Source organism: Vanessa tameamea, chromosome Z (assembly GCF_037043105.1).
Source record: "Vanessa tameamea isolate UH-Manoa-2023 chromosome Z, ilVanTame1 primary haplotype, whole genome shotgun sequence".
NCBI classification, from domain to species: Eukaryota; Metazoa; Arthropoda; class Insecta; order Lepidoptera; family Nymphalidae; genus Vanessa; species Vanessa tameamea.
The window spans coordinates 5514864-5534703 of NC_087341.1; the positions used below are offsets into that span (position 1 = coordinate 5514864).

Below are 19840 nucleotides of genomic sequence, written 5' to 3' on the forward strand. Positions count from 1 at the left end.
AACTTTAATGCTCCGGTAGTAGAAATCATTAAAATAACGAGGTCGACCTTCGCTCTCACGCGGTGTAAAAAATCTGTCGGTGGAAATCTAAACAATTAATAAACGAGGTCCAGCGTTCGTTGATTACGATATCATATTAATTTTGTACATGTATACTAGTTTATATTTATATTTTACATTATGGTTTAGTTAGTTGGTGACCCCACACGCACGACAACCACACTTTATCACCACGATACTATATCATCGTAATGGCACGTAATGTTACACTAGATACCTGGCACTCATTAATGGTTCAGCTTTGTGCTTGCAGTGCAACTCGCGTATAAATACAAACCGTAATTGTTAAAACCTTGGCCCGAGGTGAAACGTGATGAGGTGCGTATACAATTATTGCGTCTGTTCGTTTATTGCTCTATGCGAAATTTTAATATTTTCACGTTCGCAATGAAAGTGCTCGAGTAATGGATACACGTTGTCTAAGAATAAGTTATAAAAGCTAGATTAAAGACACCGATTAAAGTACAGACAAAACACTTTCAAAGCTTTTACCAGATAACCTTGTTTAAATTGTTAAAAATCTGTTAAAACAATGCGTTAGAGATTTTCGATGTAAATTGTATTCAATGAAGAAATAATCTTTTATAAGACGAAATTAATATAAAACTAATTCATTTCTCATTTTTAGCACTTGAGTCACAGCAGTGTCATTGTTTCGAATTGTAACTGCCTATTTATTCAGTGCATTATTGTAGTCGCCATTTTGTCTGCCATTCGAGACTTGTTATTATTGTACGAATTGTTCACTTTAGAAGTAGCGTTATTTGAATCTCTTATATTTATTTGTTTGTGTATAAAAAACGTGGTATATAAGCCGTTTCATATTGTAATTAATCTTAATTAAAATATTATTCTTATGTCTGAGACAAGGGATTGCCATCATGCACAGCGCGTATTGATCGCTCACCTCTCAAAATGCTAGGCTTTAGGTCGACATTTTCGGGCCTGCATTGCGCCACCTGATAACGTCCTCACCTCGGCCCTTATCAGACGTCGAGGTCACCGAACTTTATGATAATCTGTTGCGCAACTAAAAACTAAGTAACTCTATAAAATACAATATCAATTAGAAGTAAAAGAAAAAGTAAAAGATAATTTCGCAATATTTCAAATGCATACATATATTCGAGTCAATCGTATCGGTAAAACATTTTACATCGTTTATTTATTAAGATGTCTATATGTACACGTAATTACATATTTTAATTTTTACATAGTGCTAATGACATTTGACCCGTCCTATGGCTAAGCAAAAAATATGAAGTTATTCTACAAAGAAGAAGAAACTGCTTAGAAAGGTCTCTAAATGATGTTCAGGCGTTATGATATATTATACAGCAGGCAATCAGCCGCTTCGTGGTCCGCGTGGAGACGGCGGTAGCAGCCGGCAACATACAAGAAACCGACGGACGCATCGACGAGTCACTCACAATGAGAAGAGATACCATTCAGGTATCTAAGGGAATTAACAGATTGGTAGTTGCCACTTATACAAAAATTACACTTCAATAAAACAAACAATAACAATATCGATCATCCATTCTTATTATGAAAGTATTTTTAATGTAATTATTAATGAGAATCAAGGTTTCAAGGAAAATAAAATTATTTAAATTACTTCGAGTATAATTTATGACTTCATGTAAAAATAATGCGTACGTTTTGAATCTACTTGCAAAAACTCCTCAAAAAATCTTTATCGTCACGGACTAGAATAGTAAACAGCTGTGAGTTGAGTAATAGTTGCTACTGTAAAAATTACGTAAAGAACATTTTATGGCAAAGTTCATAGGTATGCATTCAGTCCGTGGCAACGCTATACTTAAAAAATACTAAGATATCAACTTCAGTTTCCTTTGCTTTAGTAAGACATTAACATGAACTTGCAGTAAACATTAAAAAAGACCTTGAATATGTATCGGCGTTAAATTGTCGCATGTAAATACGTTCCGCTTTGTAGAGCACGTGAACTAACGCTTTTTATCCGATCACACTGTAATAGCCCCTCCCCCCGCCCCTAGTTCAAATGACTTGATAAGATCATATCTACCCACATAATTATCTGAACTTTAGAACTGATAAATGGAGACGAGTGTTTATATATTAGCCCCTACTCGTGACATAAAAATCTATTTTCTATTTAAATGTAAAAGTTTTTAAAGATGTTGTGATATTTGAGCTATTCTAGTTAACCCGAGATGGTATTATTGAATTCTATTCAGTAGCGTGCGCTGACCCCTTGCAGTCACTTAACTGCTTTGTTAAATTGAAACGAGACCTAGCTGGTTTTATCGCTTTTCTTGAACAATGTAATAGCACCTTCAAACAACTTGAATGGTGAGCCTTTGTTTATCATGCTTTCAATTTTAATCCGGATCGAGAAATCTATATATCTATGTTTATTACGTAATCTGATATGTTTTTTCCTATTCAAGATATTGCAATTAACTGTCAGAACTGACTTAAAAAAATACCACCTTACTAAATATAACCTGACTTTAAACTGTAATATTAATAAGTTCTTGTCCTAAAGTAATTAATTTTGAGATCGTCCATTACTCCATCCAGTTGAGGGTGTCATGGGGTTTAAAAATAAAATTATTGTAGGTAAATAACACTATAAAAAAATATCGATAAATTTTGCATCGGATTATAATAAAGGCAGGTGTAGCACGCGAAAGATTATAGTGAAGCAACAAAAGCGAATACAAATGCGAATTCCCGGTAATGTGTGTTGTTAATACGTCAGTGATTAATAAATAATTAAAGTGCAGTAATAATTAAACCTACAAAACTTTGACATATAAACAAAAGTCGAGTCGCTTCGCGGAATCGAGAGTTATACAAGGACTTTCAATACACAATTATTTTATTAGTTTCACACCAATGAAAGTATTAATTACACCAATAATTAATGATATATTTGTGTCTTTGAATTTCTTTGTATTATTTTCCATAAATATATTCTCTATCTCTTTGTGTCATCTGCGTGGCCCGAGTCGAACTCGCCAGATTTGTACAGTTCAATCAATTTACAAGACCAGAAGATAAGAATACTAATTGCTTAAGGCAAACAATATTGTTTTACAAATTCTGTCTCGCTGTTGGTACCCGAGCGGTATTATTTGTGTATTTGTGTTATACTCTTAAAAGTTAAGTACATGGCCTAGTAATTATTTCCTCTTAGAAAGTAAATAAGTTAAAAAACATATCATATAAAAATTGGTATAATGGTCGATTTCTCCACTAAAATATTATTCATCATGACTAATGGTGAAGACAAATAAACATGACGCGGTCGACCACATCCACGCTCGTATTACGGGCCTATTCGACTTGTGTTTTTGTGAGATGTTTTGTATGTCAGTAGAACGAAGTGGAACGCACTTGCCGGCATTCAACGAAAAAGCACTAATAACAAAACTCAGCCTCCATACACGGCACTTTTTCAATTTAACCCAATTTCAAATTGTATGACATAATTTGGTTTAATTTGATATTATAAACGTGTTCGTTGATACGCGATCAACTAATTAAATTAATCATTGGAAATCAATAGTTAGCTTGTTAAAATTGTAATATAATCAGTTCATTATAATATAAATTGTGAGTTTGTTTTCCAATGTAATCGTTGAAAATTATTAAATATTTACTTTTTTTTACTTGTGGATTGTTCTATATTTACATTAAATACGTACTGTGTTTTCGCTTCATAACAAATAATGATATAACAAACGAGAGATGTCCATATATCTGGCTAACAATAAACATGATAGTGACAAAAACGAAACTGTTTCCATCCCGCTCTAGCTCAGTCTCTATTACTACAAGTGATAGAGTGTACAGATGTATATAAATTATAGTGATATGTACGAGTGAGTCGAAAGCTGATGATATATTGCGCAGGAACGCCACTACGTATCAAATTACCAACCTAATATTATTACCGAGCTATCGAGACAGTTATCCAGCAGCGACAAACCGGAAACGGGGGGGGGGGGGAGGCGTCGGTGGTTTTGCGGGCTTGGGGTGCATGCGGGTTGTGCAAACGGAAACATAGGTTTGCTTTTAAAACGTTGCATATTATAACAGGCTATGTTTCACAGGTTAATCATTATTTACACGGTTTTTCGAATAGAATAATGAAAAAAGTTAATTTAAAATCAATATTTTTTTAAGTAAATTTTTGTTTTTTACAATAAATTAGAAGATTTTTTCTTTGAGTACAATTAAAAATCATAAGACTAACTAGCAATAATGTTAAAGATGAATATAAAAAATATGTTTTCATTATATTCCTTATTGTTATGAAACGGTAACGACCTGTAAAGGTCAGCAAGTTTTATAAATTTAATTACGAAATGCTTCATATTCACGCTTAGGGAGTTTAGTATTAATTACATATATTGCTTCCTTTAAGTTTAATTTATTTTTGTTGAATATTATGAAATAATCTTTACTAATATTATAAATGTGAAAGTAACTTTGTCTGTCTGTCTGTCGCTTTTTCACTGCCCAACGAATTAACCGAATTTGACGAAATTTGGTATGAAGCAAACCTGAACTCCAAGGAAGGACATAGGCTACTTTTTTTGCTTAACACATGACAACGAACCCCTAAAACGCGAGCGAAGCCGCGGGCGACAAGTAGTGCAATATATATGGATCACGTTGGATATTCTGACGGAACTTATATATCTTATCGTACTTTTATCTCTAACGACCTGTCCCACTATTGATTGTTTGTTTAACAATATAGTTTTAATCTAACGGTTATTACTAAAGTGGCCAGCAGGGTTATTGTAAATAATTTAATTTATATTTGTCCATATTAAGACTTGAAAGTTGAAGCAGTTGCTATTCTATTTTTCTAAAAAAATGTACAACGCTGTTATTTTCAGTGAGTGAAATTAGAAGTCTGTCAATCATAGATTCATAATATTTTTGTCCGTAGTTAAATTTAAAAATTAGATTAGAATTAAAATATTCTTATGAAGGCAATGTCTAACGTATTACTTTTTTTGATACAACTGTAGCTGTGATGTTTTTTAACTGAAAAACAGTAAAGAGTAACTTGCTCTTGCTCGATAATGAAACTTTAAGTGCTTTCGAGTAAGATGTTATAAAACATTTAAAAAATAACAGCAAATAATTGAACTGCATATTAGCACGCGAACCCACTGTAAATCATAGTACTTTTCTAGCAAGCAAGATATTATTTTTTAACCAATTACATATAAATCAGCTACCGCTCGGTTGTTTTGCCTTTAAGTCTCAAAATTAAAATATCCTTATAACGTTTATTTTAGTGGAAACCAAAAAACTATGTGTTTTTTTTTAATTCTTCCATAAATATTTTTTTATTTAGTTATATCTTTTGCACAAATTGAAAGTTCAGACGAGTAGGTTTCTAAAAAACGAAATGGTAAATACTAGTGAGTTTCATTGCGTTCGAAGTGTAGCATTACACTAAGCTTACTTAACTTAATAAACTGGTATTGGGTGAATTAGTAGACAAGATAAGATTTTGCATCGAGTTTATTATAAATTCCTTTACAATTAATCAAGTAATTTATATTTAGCTACTTTTATAGTTTATGTTATATACATACAGTAACCAAATTCTATATGTGACATTGAAATATTGGTTTTCGTTCTAAAATTTCTTTGGTAAAAAACAAAAAAAAATTAACTAAACTGTTTTCTTTTGTGTATAACATACTTGAAATAATCTTTTTATTTCCGTTTTAATAAAAAAAAATAACTAACGTTTGATATAATGAAAATAGTTAAATTTTTTCTCTTTTAATTTTTTTTATCTTTATAAATGCTCCTCCGATGAAGTGAATAATATCGACATAAATTAAAAAGTAAGTTCTAATGAATATAATATCATAACTGTTTACTTTTGGTCGACAACGATTCATTATTTGCTCTACGAAAAATACGCCCAACTGTAAAAAAAAATGTTTTTCTTACGACATTATTTCCGTTTTGAAAATGGTAAATATAATAGCGAAACGCGCTCAAATGATCTCTCATATCATTTAGTTCTCACCGCGTTTACAGTTTACATAATGTGTGACGGTACCAATAAAATACTTTATTTATTGTTATTCGATTAACAATGTCGTCTCATTGAAGATCCCCAGTGAGACTTGTATGATCAAGTGTCTCGTAATCACGTATATACAATTAAACACTAGACTACGTCTTGATAAAACGATTTTATCTTTGAACTGGTTCTTGTAATGTCGCATTAGGTGTGCGATTAAAGTTAACTAATTTTATGTTTAGTCTAATTCATTTAAAGCAAATATTCAACGTTATCGATAATTTCATAAAAAAACAAAACACACCACACCACGCACAACACAGGCACAGACACACTGCAACTTAACGAAAGTGGCTACTACCAATCTGACGAATCCCTTTTAGCCTTGTAACCGTTTGAAGCACGTAGTTAAACTGGACTTTCTTTTTTATATCACTTTTTTATATTGATTTTGTAGTTAGGCGTTCAATATTTTTTTTTATACTTTTTTAAAAACATATTTTTACTGGCATGACGTTTTGAGTGGACTAATGTGTTAATGTTTTATTCGGTTTTATTTCGGTTCCGGGCCAGCTTATAGAATATTATGATGGCTACCTAAATGAATGAGTTTGTTAGTGTTATGTTACACACGTTTAAGGCACGATTTGAATGATATAAATTATTCTTTCTACACCGATAATGCACTTTTTTATCTTAATGTAAGTTAGTATGTAGTATAGGTTAAATGTTTTAAATGTTAAAGAATACAATATACTGGTTCATTTACAAGGAAGCGGGGTCAGTTGTATGTGAAAATATGAATTTTATAGATTACTTACGATGGAAGTAGTATAAGTAAAGAAAACTGGTACAGCTATTGAATCTCATTCGATAGATAAATCTATAAAAGAGAAATTTAGTTCAGTCTATTTGTAGTCGCGCAATGCTTCTTTACGACGGGCATTTTATAGAAGCATTAAATATAGGTAGTAAAGGGTGGGACACACAGAACGATTATTTATTCAGCTTTGGTTATGTTCGCTTACAGCTACCGCGTATGAGCATCTTTAGAAAAGCACTTTCATCGATAATCTGCAGTTGTACTCAAATATTTTATGTATGTTGTACATCTCAAAATATAGAAGGACTCGTTAATTATTAAAGAATATGGTGATTTGTTATGTTACAATTGTTGTAAGTCTATTTTACATAAGAAAATATTCAATGTCTAAGTATTTTATCTAGACAGACTCAACCAAATGTGAGTACTTATTCATACAAATAAAAGTTCTTTGTCGTCTGGATTGCCTTTTGGCAAGTATGTATGAATGTCGAATCGATTTTGTTCATTTTATAAGTGATGTGATCATCCCCGCACGAGGCATATGAACATATTATATAGCGCAACTATTTTTATACATGTTTAAAGCGTTGTAAATTGACAACGCAGAAGCGGGCTGTAATCATAATGGCGGGCCGTTTTTCTGTGGACGTTCACAATGTCAATAATTGAACAGATCTGCCATGTGTACACATTATATATATTTTATTTTTTTTAAATTACAAAATTATATAAAAAAAATGTTATAAACTCATGTCGAGAGTCTTGATGTCTGCCTCCTCGATTCTCTCCGTTTTTAAATCGATTCTGAACATCAGAGTCAGAAATAGACACGAGCAAATAATATCTAAGTACTTTTAAATGTTTTTTTAAATTGATTTCAATTTCAATGGTCAATCTTTTTCTATTAATAATGTCAGACACATGCTTATGTGGCTAACATTAATGTGGCATACTGGCGCGCGAAATTTCTATATAACTTGAGCAGCTCCCTAGCCATTACATTTAATAATTTAGATTACTTAGTAAAATAATCTTGAATTTATATATATCCATGAATTGTATTGTCTGACTACGATGTTTGATAGTTTTATATTTGTTACAAATATAAAGAGAGCACCGTAGGCACACTCGAATTCGTTCCCGCAGATGTTGAATTTTTCACTTATATAACCCTTATATTTCCCGAGATACAATTCAAATTCTATACAATGATACAAAGTATAAACAGGTATTGAGTTTCATTAGGATAATAATGTCTTAAGTGCTCTTCGGCAAAAAACATTCTATGTACAAAAACGAACCATTGTACTATTTTTTGCATTTATGATTGAAATAACTAAAATTCTACTTGAATAAATACATATATAAAAAAGCAATGTCCGCACTGATTGACCATCGCCGCACCGGCTGCTCTATAAAATAGAGATTTGAAAGATACCTTCGCTCGTAATCGTAGAGGAGAGACTCGCTAGAAAAAGATTTTGCGATATTTTGAATTTAAATTAGGAACTGTACCTCCATTCCTCCACTTTCGCCAATATTCGTTCCTTCATATCAAAACGATTTTATATTCAATACATTTTGAAATTAGAGTATGCCATTTTTTTTAAATCTACGCGGGCGACACCTCCTCTTTTATTGCTATTAGTATTTATACCAGTGTTTTGAATATGCCAGGGACTATTCAGAGTCAAATCAGCGAGTTATAAAATCGCGTTATAATATTTTCAACTCAAGAGAGGTCCTCTTACATTCCGTCACAAAGTTTTCTCGATAGAGATGTACAGAACAAACATGATTAATAGAAATATATGAAATAATTTTAGTTAACCGTACTATCGCTTTGAAGTTAGGCAAAGTAAATTATATTGAAATTAGAATTAATGTTTGTGATTACTGCGGATATGAATTTCCGCAATTCAGCTGAGATTTTCACGGATGTGTAATTTGTTACGCATACATTTGGAATTTAAACCAACCTTTATTTAAATAAAATAAACAAAGGCATATGAAAGGTTTTATAGATCAGTAATGATATTATGCTATTCACGACTTAACAGTAATCAGACTTGTCTTTTATTCCGATAACACTTAAAACTTTCTATATATTAAAATCTCCAAGTCCATGTTAAAAGTATTGTGTGGCATTCATACGAAAGCAATAGTGAGTATATTTGGTCTGAAGAATTGTTTGCAAATATCTGCTATTGTTTTGTTTTTAATTATAGATGCTATGCATTATAACAATGTATATGTATTTTTTTTATCAAAGTTAATCACTTTATAACAATACAATTGTAGTATTTCTACTGTGTTTATTTAGATTTGTTAATTTATGTTTTATATTAAAGTTAAGGAAATCATTATTAAGAATTGCGCATATAGAAATATTAATAAATCGTTATAGATTTTTTTCTTTATAAATATTATATTTTCGAATTTATAATTCGTAATTATCATTTTAAAATTTGAATAGGTTCTTTGCGTTGTGAAGTATCTTTTGAATCAGGATGAAGTATTCTTTATTGGACGTCCACGTCATCGACTATCAATGTATCTTTCCACATTACATGGCAGTAAAATGTGAACGACTCCACATCCGTGCTCGTGTAGTATCCCTAACAAGTCGCCTTTTGAACTGTTATATATCATTCTTGGTTCAATGTCTCTTTTAAATTTTTCTATGTGAATTTCCTTGAAATGAAAAGAAATAGTTCATAGTCATGTCGAATGTATTTTTAAATTATAATATTAATTTAATATGTTAGTATCTAGTTATAAATTAATAAAAGCCAAGGCAGTTGATACGTTTTTGTCAGACGATTTTATTTTTTTCGTTTTGCATCTATTGATTTTTAGTGCCATCAATGTGTGTTATGTTTTTATGTAAATAAGAATAAATATGTGTTTCGAAACACATTCGTATAATCTGTTTTAATCTTTGAGTATTTACATGTCTAGTTAGACTCAAAGCTGAGAACGCGTCGAAAAAGTTGGCCACTAAGTACACGCACACTAGTAAAGTAGTATACTATCTGGATAAATAATACAATGTTTAAATAATTAGTATGGTCAAATTTTAACCACCGAGTAAAGATTACTTGGTATTAAAAATATCTAAATGAATATATATATTTTTTTAATATTTAATATAAGGTTATACTCTATTTATGTCTAACTAAACAAAGTATTTTATATTTCGAAAAGTAAATTCCTAATTAATTACACTTTGATTTAATCTCGTTTGCCGCAGAGCAAATTCCGGAATCCGGAACATAGCACTATACTCATCAATATTTCGAGGCAGGTTTTGTAATCAGGGTTTTCGAGATTGACTGTATAAATATTTACCATTACTTCTAAATTCGAATTATACGGGTAATTATTTCCGTATCTGTCGCGATGAAAATCTATTTGTTGCGCGACTTACCTATAATCTAAATCTATCTACTATCTAGGAGACTATCTTAAAATATGACAAAAGCAATTTCACGAAATAATTTGACAATAGCTAGCGATTAAACATTGAACTGGAAATCCTTAATAGGCGGTTTGACGATTGCTATTTGGAGATAGTGAATTATTGGCATTCGATCGTTCTAACGTCGGATCTAAATGGAAATGGATAGGTACTGTTTTAAGGTTTTGACATAAAAACAGCATTGCATTTTTTTCTTTATAATAAACTAATAACAGAAAAAAACACAGTAATAGTGCGTTGAGATGGCAACCCGACACGATCAGAGATAATTTTAAACAACAGATTTACATGATTTACGAGGCTTAAAGGGGAAACCACTTAACGCCAACCCAGAAACAAACATAACTTTTATAACATGGGTTTTCGAACCCGAGACCTCAAGATCCGCAGCCTTATAAGCTAATAACTGCGCCGAGTCAGCTACATTCTTTGTTTATGGAGTAGGTAAATGTAAACTTGGTAAAACTATTCTGTGGCTCCGATGATACACGCTGTAATGTGATAACACTCTCCGCACCCATGTGCGAGATGGCCGCGCCTTTGCTTTCATTACATTCTAAGCTTAATCATGTTCTTTTTTTAGTCGTTAGTTTCGCCCATCGTTAGTTCGACTAGGTGACAAATTTCAGACGGCAATTTAATTAATAAATAATTTGTGATTAATTCTAATTACATTTAATTAATATAATTTTAAATCAAGGAACTCGCTATAATAAAATATTATTAACTGGGCCCTAGGTCTTAGGGGTGAATGAATATTTAAGAGTATCAAATCCCGAATTTATCTACCTTAGTGTTATTCAACAGCTTAAATTGTGAATGCCATTTGCAAATTTCGCATTTATAGGAATTGAAGCTTGCATTTCTGGTGTTTGTGGTCTAATTATTCAAATGTTATAACGTATTTCTTTTTGTTTTCTGAATTCAGTTAAAAAGTCGTCTATATTAGTACGTTGGGCTTAGAAATTTCACATTATATGTATTTTATTAGATATATAATCGAATGTAGTTAAACTAAATAACGTTACGGTTAGATGTTTTTAGTGACAATGTTTTACAACTTTTGAGACTTTGTAGTTTCAAGTGTCGTCCGCAAAGATTGATCTTGTAATTCTGAACGGACGACGTTTGAGATAAATAAAGCAGACTTTTTAAAAGTTCATATACGTTAATTACACTTTCTTTTTTTTTTAATGTTAGAGGGTCGTTAGTAAATATTTATTTTGACCCTGATTTGAACTAAATCAAGTCCTATTGAGAGTTCTTTTTTAGTTATTTCGTTGCGTAAAAATATTTTGTATAATATAACAACTTTAAATAATAACTTTAAACTTTATCGATAGTAATGATACAGGATCAAAATATAAAAACTTAGGAGTCGATTCTGTGTTACGTTTTTTTTTTGTTAACGTCACGTTTCTTTTGTTCCATTTTTAAATAAGTATACATATTTCTAACATATAAATAGATACACATTTCATTTTTATTTAAACATTTATTACCTATTACCAGTACGCAAGAAGAATGCTTCGATAGCCGTTCACGTGGCACTCGAAAAAACAAACAAAAATTCTTTAGACCATAACTAATATAGCTGAAATAAAAATGCTTTTACACTAATACTTTCATATTTAAGCTTTTAACAACGGATTGAATATTGAGCATTTATCATTTTTAAAAGCCTGAAAAACATGTTTATGGTGTATTTGAGTTACGTAGATGTCCATCCACTGGAATCGATTCCTTGTTTATAAAAATAATATTATTTTCATAGATGAATTAAATACTAGTTAACAACAAACACGCGATGCGATCATCGTTGCGCTCTCGTTGTACGCTAAATAATTTTGTAAACTTGCCTTAAAATGCCGAGATGGCCCAGTGGTTAGAACGCGTGCATCTTAACCGATGATTTCGGGTTCAAACCCAGGCAGGCACCACTGAATATTCATGAGCTTAATTTGTGTTTATAATTTATCTCGTGCTCGGCGGTGAAGGAAAACATCGTGAGGAAACCTGCATGTGTCTAATTTCAACGAAATTCTGCCCCATGTGTATTCCACCAACCCGCATTGGAGCAGCGTGGTGGAATATGCTTCATACCTTCTCCTCAACGGGAGAGGAGGCCTTAGCCCAGCAGTGGGAAATTTACAGGCTGATTATGTTATGTATGCCTTAAAATATGTAGCGTGCTATTGAAGTAAATGTATACAGTTAAGTAATTTATTCAATAAGCCTGGATCTTTGTCGAGTAAATTGCTTTATATAAACAACGCCTTAATTAGATGTAGCATCTTAATGAGATGATAATATATCAATTATCAATAACAATTACTTCGACTCGTTTATTTTAAGAAGTTCTGCGCTTTTAGCTTAGCTTTCAAAGTGTATATAGTTATATTCAAAATATGATTTAAAATGTAACAATACTAATTTGTTGAACTTTATTTAAACATTGTTTTAGGGTTTTTGTGATTCTAGAATAATTAATTCTGATTGCTATCATTATGTCCTCTTGTATCCATCCCACTTTACAAATTAACGTGTGCAGTCTAAATGATGCTATTAACCGTCAAATTATAGTCTAATTTAGTTATCATGTATCGTAATATAAACCTTGCTGAACCAATCACGTACCTATGTTTAGTGTAAAGTAAGCGCGCTTAGCAGGAAGAATTATTTTATAGAAAGTAGGCATATTTATTTTATAACATTTAAATAATTTGTAGTTTATATACTTATATCAATATTTAACTAGCGAACCATACTGGCTTCGCACGCAATTTTATAATAACGAAAATTAAAGTGCGTTTTATGATAAAATATTAAGCAGGTATATAACTTTATAACGTTTATTTATTTATTGATACATATAAGTTTATCAAATTGAAAATATAAATACTAAAAATATAAGGCAATTTTATTTTAAAATAAGATTGAAAGTTTTCTTTCTTCAAATTTAGATGTATTTAACAGTCAAGGACAAAATTTTATCGTTATGGCCCGTTATCCGACCATCCGTTTCACAGCGGACGGTATTATTTTCTTGCTCGTAATTTGGAATCTATAATATCTTCTAAACTATGATTCGAATGATGAGGTGTAAAAGAAAATTTAATTCTTCACTAAATGCACAACGTAACTAAAATATTTAAAATTCCGGGCGCTGCTGAGACTATTATGATTTGTAGATCTACAAAAACCGCCTCGGCACGTATTACTTCCTCTACCTCTTATAGATCCTATGCTAAAAATAAGCGTTAGTAATTAGCTGTTACCATTAGTAAAAGTTTCCGTTTATATTTCGCAATAGTTCCAAAGATATTACTGGATATACATATGAAATAAACGCATTACAAAAAGCACGTTGAGTGTGCGGATATTATGTATTAGCACTGAGCGCATCGGTAGCATAGATTAATTTACGAATAAATTAGTGAATCACCGGCTTAAATTGAAGTTACGAAAAAGCAATTTGAAATTCACTGACAAAAGTTTATTTATATGCAAATATATTATATCATATAGAACTTCAATATCACATTTTTCAACAAACAAATTTATTAGCAAATGTGTGCCGTAGCAAAAATCTAGACTCTTAAACTATCATTGAAGTTGTCTGATATCATCTTATTCGAATTATTTAATATATAATGTGTGTATAAGTAATTAAGCCAATATTTTCTATTTAAAGATTGACTTTAATTTTATTATTATTAATATTTAAATAGTGCACATTTTAAACAGTTAATTAAGGATGTTTGCATTAAAAAAATTCAATTGATGAATGATAATTTTCTTTATTCAAAAAACTTTTGACGACGAAAATAGCACATTAAAATTAATTAACATATAATTTACTTGAATTTATCAACAAATACAAATCGACACCAACAAAGAGTAATTTAAATATTAGTTATTAAAGTCATTATCATAGTCATTATATATGTTATATAATAACAATAACACTGCTATTTACTAAGTATTTGTTCTATCGAATTGTTTGTCTGTGTCTGTGTGCGTTGCCATTACATGCCTAACAACGGCATTAGCACTTTTGAAATTCTTCTTGCAGATACCACAATGATAGTTATTTTCACTAGTAAAATGAATTTTGCGTGAATGTCGATAAAGACCATTATTCGAACCAAATAATTTACAGCAGAGGGCACACTTCGGTCCGTCAGTTTTGTGTTTGTATAAAATATGGCTCTGTAAAGCCGGTAATGAATTGAAAGAGCGACGGCACCAGTTACAATTTGTCGCGCTCGGAGGGTGTATAGTTGCCATGTGGTTTGATAAGCTACGACTACTCGTGAACGTACGCCGACATAATTCACAGGAGTTGTTCATACTTTCCGGATGTTTATATTTGCTGTGGTTGCGAAGAGCGAGCGCCGAATCGAATATCTTCCCGCATTCTTCGCATGGAGTTTCCATCTTGCTGCAGTTTAACATGTGATTGTTTAATTGCTCCGTAGTTGGGAAGGTTCTATAACACGCTTTGCATCGATTACCGTAGCGATGCATGTAACGTACGTGTTTTTGTAGGCTCATCAATGAAGGATATTCTTTGTCACACAAAGCACATTTTACCACGACCTGATCTTCGGGATGCTTTAAAAGGAGATGCATGTTAAGTGAAGTAACGGTTTTGTAAAATTTCCCGCATTGGAGACACATACGCGGAGAGTTTCCGATCTCTCCTTTATTTTTGTCACTCAAAATATCATGTAAAACGGCAGTCGAAGATCGTAGGTGCTCATCTATAATCTCAGAATCTAATCTCTCAACATCAACCTCTATGGTTGCTTCCATATTTTTAGCGTCCCATACGACTATCTAAAATAAAGTACTAAATGTCATCAAAGAAAAAAATTGCAATTTTTTTTTCGCTGTCAAATGTCACCTGTAAGAAGGCGAAATAAAAATAAATTAGTATGATAACGAAAAAAAAGTTTTGTAAAGAAAAAATTGAAACGTCAAATTAAATATATTAAATAGGTTTCTTTTGAATTAATAGTAATTTTAGAAGAAAAGAAAATGATCGTGATCGGTAAATTGTGGTTGCGTGCGTCATAACATAAAGGATTGCTCCATTGTATAGAAACATATGATCCTAGTCGGCAAGGCATATTTTATTCAGCAATGACTAGTGTAGTAGTTAACAAAAGGTAACTTTAATCACCAATCTCCAAAAACTTCATTTCACTACGCCTTAGGTATTTGAAGATAAGGTTGGTGGTTAAATTTACATGCATTTTTGTTTCTGAAATGCTATTTTGTTAATAACTTTTTTTTATACTTAAGAGCTATTTCGTAATTAATAAATTTTATTATACATATATATATTTAAAATATTGGAAAATATTCTCCTGCAAATGAATCGATTCCAAATTTGAAATTGGTTTCTCTTGTGGCGTCCACATACCTGTGTGAGTGTGGTTACGTGTACGTGTGGTTCTTTATCGCGTCGCAGTGAGATCGGCCGCGGCGCTTCGTTCGCCGCCTGGAAGGACCAACAGACGACTCACGCGCAACGAGAGTCGCTACCACTCGGGTGAGTCATAACACTATAAAGAACCTATCGCTGTCCATGGACATGGTGATCATATTATTATATTATGTGTGATGTCATTCTTGTCAGTCTTTTGTTTCGGGCCTGTCTAGAAAATTTTAAATCTTGCTCGTTCTATTTACTAACACTCGTTTACTTAGTTACTTGGTATTTTTCTCTTATTGGTGTATAAATATCATCACTGGGCTTAAATACTATTACTATCTTGGTTTTATCAGGATTAAAAGTAATAATATATTTATAATGGCTTTCACCATTACTTGTGGCAGTGGTGTTTATTAAATGAGATCTCGCCGCAATTATTGGATAGGATTTTATAGTGACGTATACTATATATAAATAATGTATTAATTAGGGGCAAAGGCACCGGTATAGTAAAATTGCAATACACCTTTTAAACTAGAAAAACATGTTTAATATCAAGCTGAGCCAGTTCTATTTCTATTTAAATATTCGTGTTAATACTTACTTTGCAAGGGGAACCGTTTATTTATTGGTTATTAACGCTTGTCGACCTTCAGATTACTGGGGGTTATTTAAATTATTCAGATTTCGATTATTACTTTAATATTCTAGGTAACTTAATCTCAGGCGAATGAAATGGCAATGTATTTTTTTCTTTCGTTTGTCTAACTATCGCAAACAAATACTGCAATGCAATTAAATGCATCTACAGGTGTCAAAATATACCGAATTCAAGTCGTAACAAATACCTCAGCGATATGATAAAATGAATAACTGCTTCGCAATTTCTTGCTGTATAGATATTAAACTTGTACGGTCTAAATTTATTGTGTAAACTTGGCATAACTTATAAGTACAGGACCAAAATGTATCCTGATTATTCAAAGTAGTAATACACGGATTTCGGTGTAGTCGAAAATGTGTCTTACGTAACGTGCCTTAAGGAATAAAACACGATTTACGTATCGGTTTGTGAATATATGATTGGTGTTGGACTGCGGTAGTGCGTGGAACTTGAAAGCCAGTTCTCCGCGAGTCGACGTGTTGCGACCCCAATACGGTGAGTCAAAACCGAAGCCCAATTAAAGCATCAAGTATTGAAAAACTACAATCATGTCAAAACACTGTAATCAAACGAGTAAGTTCAGAGTGTGATTAAAGTATTTCATTTGTCTTCGACGAATATAAGCCTAACAAACTTGGTAAATTGTATAAGTAAATATATTTACTTTGATATAAAAACAAACCCAAGCTTAAATTGGGATAGACGCTGCCTTTTGAATATTTAATAACTCCGAATGCTATGGTATGTTGCGACTGTTTTATTCATATTATTATATTGATTAAGGCTGTCTACTTTTTACACGGTGATGGATTAGGGAGCTTTCTTTGAACTCTTGTCATATTAAATAAGATCTCCACTGGAAACTACATGTTTCTATAATAGTAAAATTCTTGTACCTTAATCTTATCTAACAAAATTTATGGAACTTTTTAGCAAAGTTTTTACCTTTTTTATTTTTAGCTTTGATTAGTTTCCTAAAGCTTTGAGAAGATTATAGTTATCTTAATACAGTTTGTATTTAAAAAGTAGCATCGTTTCATTAAAAAAGTTTTCATTAAAGGCGATGCACCGTCATCGTATTTGTGAGCTCACTTTTGACATGGAGATAATCTTTGGGACGTACACGCGAAAACTTATATAGTTTCAGGCCGCTAGCTAATAATACTACGTTTAGTAAATCATGAATCATTAAACATTAATGAACTTGACACAATGATACAATATAATTGCTATTTATTCGATTTTAAAAAATATTTCGTTATATATCTGTCCGTATGTTGACCGACAACTGAAAATTGGTTAAACCAATTTGGATGATTGAATCTTGTAGTCATGGGACTACCAAACGTGACGGTTTTTTTAATATCATAATAACGCGACAAAATATTTATTTTTATTAAACTGCTTAAGATTTTAATTTATGGAATATCTCCTTATTTTTTTATTTCGTTAAAAACGTCACTTAGGTTATTATTTTTTTTTGAGTTATGAACATAATGCAAATTATATAAACACTCTCTTAACGTCGTTCGCCCACTTCTTCTTTACTTCAAATAATCTTTGACGCACAGTATGAAACCCTACCAAACTTATTAATTTTTTCATTCTATAAATATAATTTGGACAAGTGATTTTATATTACTCAATATTCCGAAAATGTTTTAAAAAATATTAAGGAAAAGGCATACGATAACACTTGATGGTATTAAAATATTTAATTCAATAATTTATACAATTTCCAAACAATGACATATAACAGCCGAATTGACGACCTCCGTGGTCGAGTAGTGTGTACACCGGTTTTCATGGGTACGCTACTCTGAGGTCCCGGGTTCGAATCCCGGCCGAATCGATGTAGAAAAAGTTCATTCATTTTCTATGTCGTCTTGGGTCTGGGTGTTTGTGGTACCGTCGTTACTTCTGATTTTCCACAACACAAGTGCTTTAGCTACTTAAGTTAGGATCAGAGTAATGTATGTGATGTTGTCCAATATTTAATTTAAATTTAAATAAGGACGCTATTTTAAAACATAATGATTGTTTTTTATTTATATTCTTAGTATTACGTTTTCAATTTAATAGGAGAAGCACTCTTCAAAAGAATCTTAAATAATAAAATAACTTATATAGCTCTAATAAAATTTCCCTTTGAGTATATTACGGCTTAACAGCTTTCTTAGCTCACAACACCGCCTACTCGCTTCTATGTTTACATAAAAAGTTATGTTTTTATAAAGCATTAAACCGATGCCGTAGTGACATGAAATCGGTTGTGTTTTTTCTATATAGACGTTATATATTTATATTTACCGTCTTTACCGTTACCGTTACGTTATGAGCACACGGGTAACGTGCCCAGGGCTCCAAAAAAGACGTATACTGTATATTTTTTTAATGTTTCTGGTGGCTTGGCGCTCGTCTCGGGCTCTGGACCCTAAAGGATAGCATACGACAAAAACAATTTAAATATAACTTACCATTTGGAAATGGTCAGTAAATAGAGACGAGATAAAAGAGTCGTCCATCAGGGCCCCAAATCCCTTGTTCAAAATGACCCCGAATTCGACTAAGACGGCCCTCATGTTTAAAGGTACACTTTTACAAGTTAAACAATGTTTAAGTGTAAAGTTGTTTTAAATACTGTATGTATATATTATATATAACGAATTGGAATACTGTATTATTATAATAAGAATATTTATATGAAAGTGGATGCATCAGGCGCAAGGAAGTTACCATCATAATTTATTTGTACATTTTTTCATTTTTAACTTCGAATAATAAACTTCTCAATTTCCCACTATTTTTGGCACATGATAGACGTTTCACAATAAAACGCGGTTGAGCACCAATTACAATGATTTATCTGAATCCAGCACTTATTCACATAATTTCAAATTGCGTTTTAAAAAGAGAGGGACTGAAGGTAAATTTTGTGAAATATCTTAATTGTAAAATTTTATTTATAATATGCAAGCGGAAAAAGATGTTTTTTTATACTATATTTTATGTAACGTAAGAAATATATACTTTATCTCACTTCGCCAATGCACCGCCAACAATGGGATGTTACGTGTATATCCCTTGAGTAAGTTGAGAAAATAGGCCGTGAGACAAACAGACAGACGCGAGAGTGATCTGTTAGCGTCCCATTTTTCGTTATGGTGTAAGAATATTATTACTCGTGAATAAATAAAAGAATTAACAATAAAAACTTGTCAAACTCGGCCATACGCATACTTATATTTTTATTTATATATCTTTTTACAAATAAATTACGTATAAATATTAAATTTTAAATTGTTTGGGAT

General features: G+C 31.6%; 1 protein-coding gene across 6 annotated transcripts in view; it reads left to right on the forward strand.

Moving 5' to 3' along the window:
- The window catches only part of LOC113404238 (disco-interacting protein 2), a 63132-nt gene that overhangs the window by 20575 nt on the left and 22717 nt on the right, over positions 1-19840 (forward strand). For 3 of the 6 annotated variants that reach the window (XM_026645086.2, XM_026645089.2, XM_026645088.2), the window contains exon 3: positions 1399-1512. The exons of 1 other annotated variant lie outside the window; for it this stretch is intronic. In XM_026645086.2, coding sequence (XP_026500871.1) covers positions 1399-1512 — 114 coding nt within the window. Of the gene's footprint in view, positions 1-1398; positions 1513-15901; positions 15983-19840 lie in introns of all 6 variants that reach the window. 2 more of the 6 variants (XM_026645087.2, XM_026645091.2) reach the window with 1 other exon arrangement.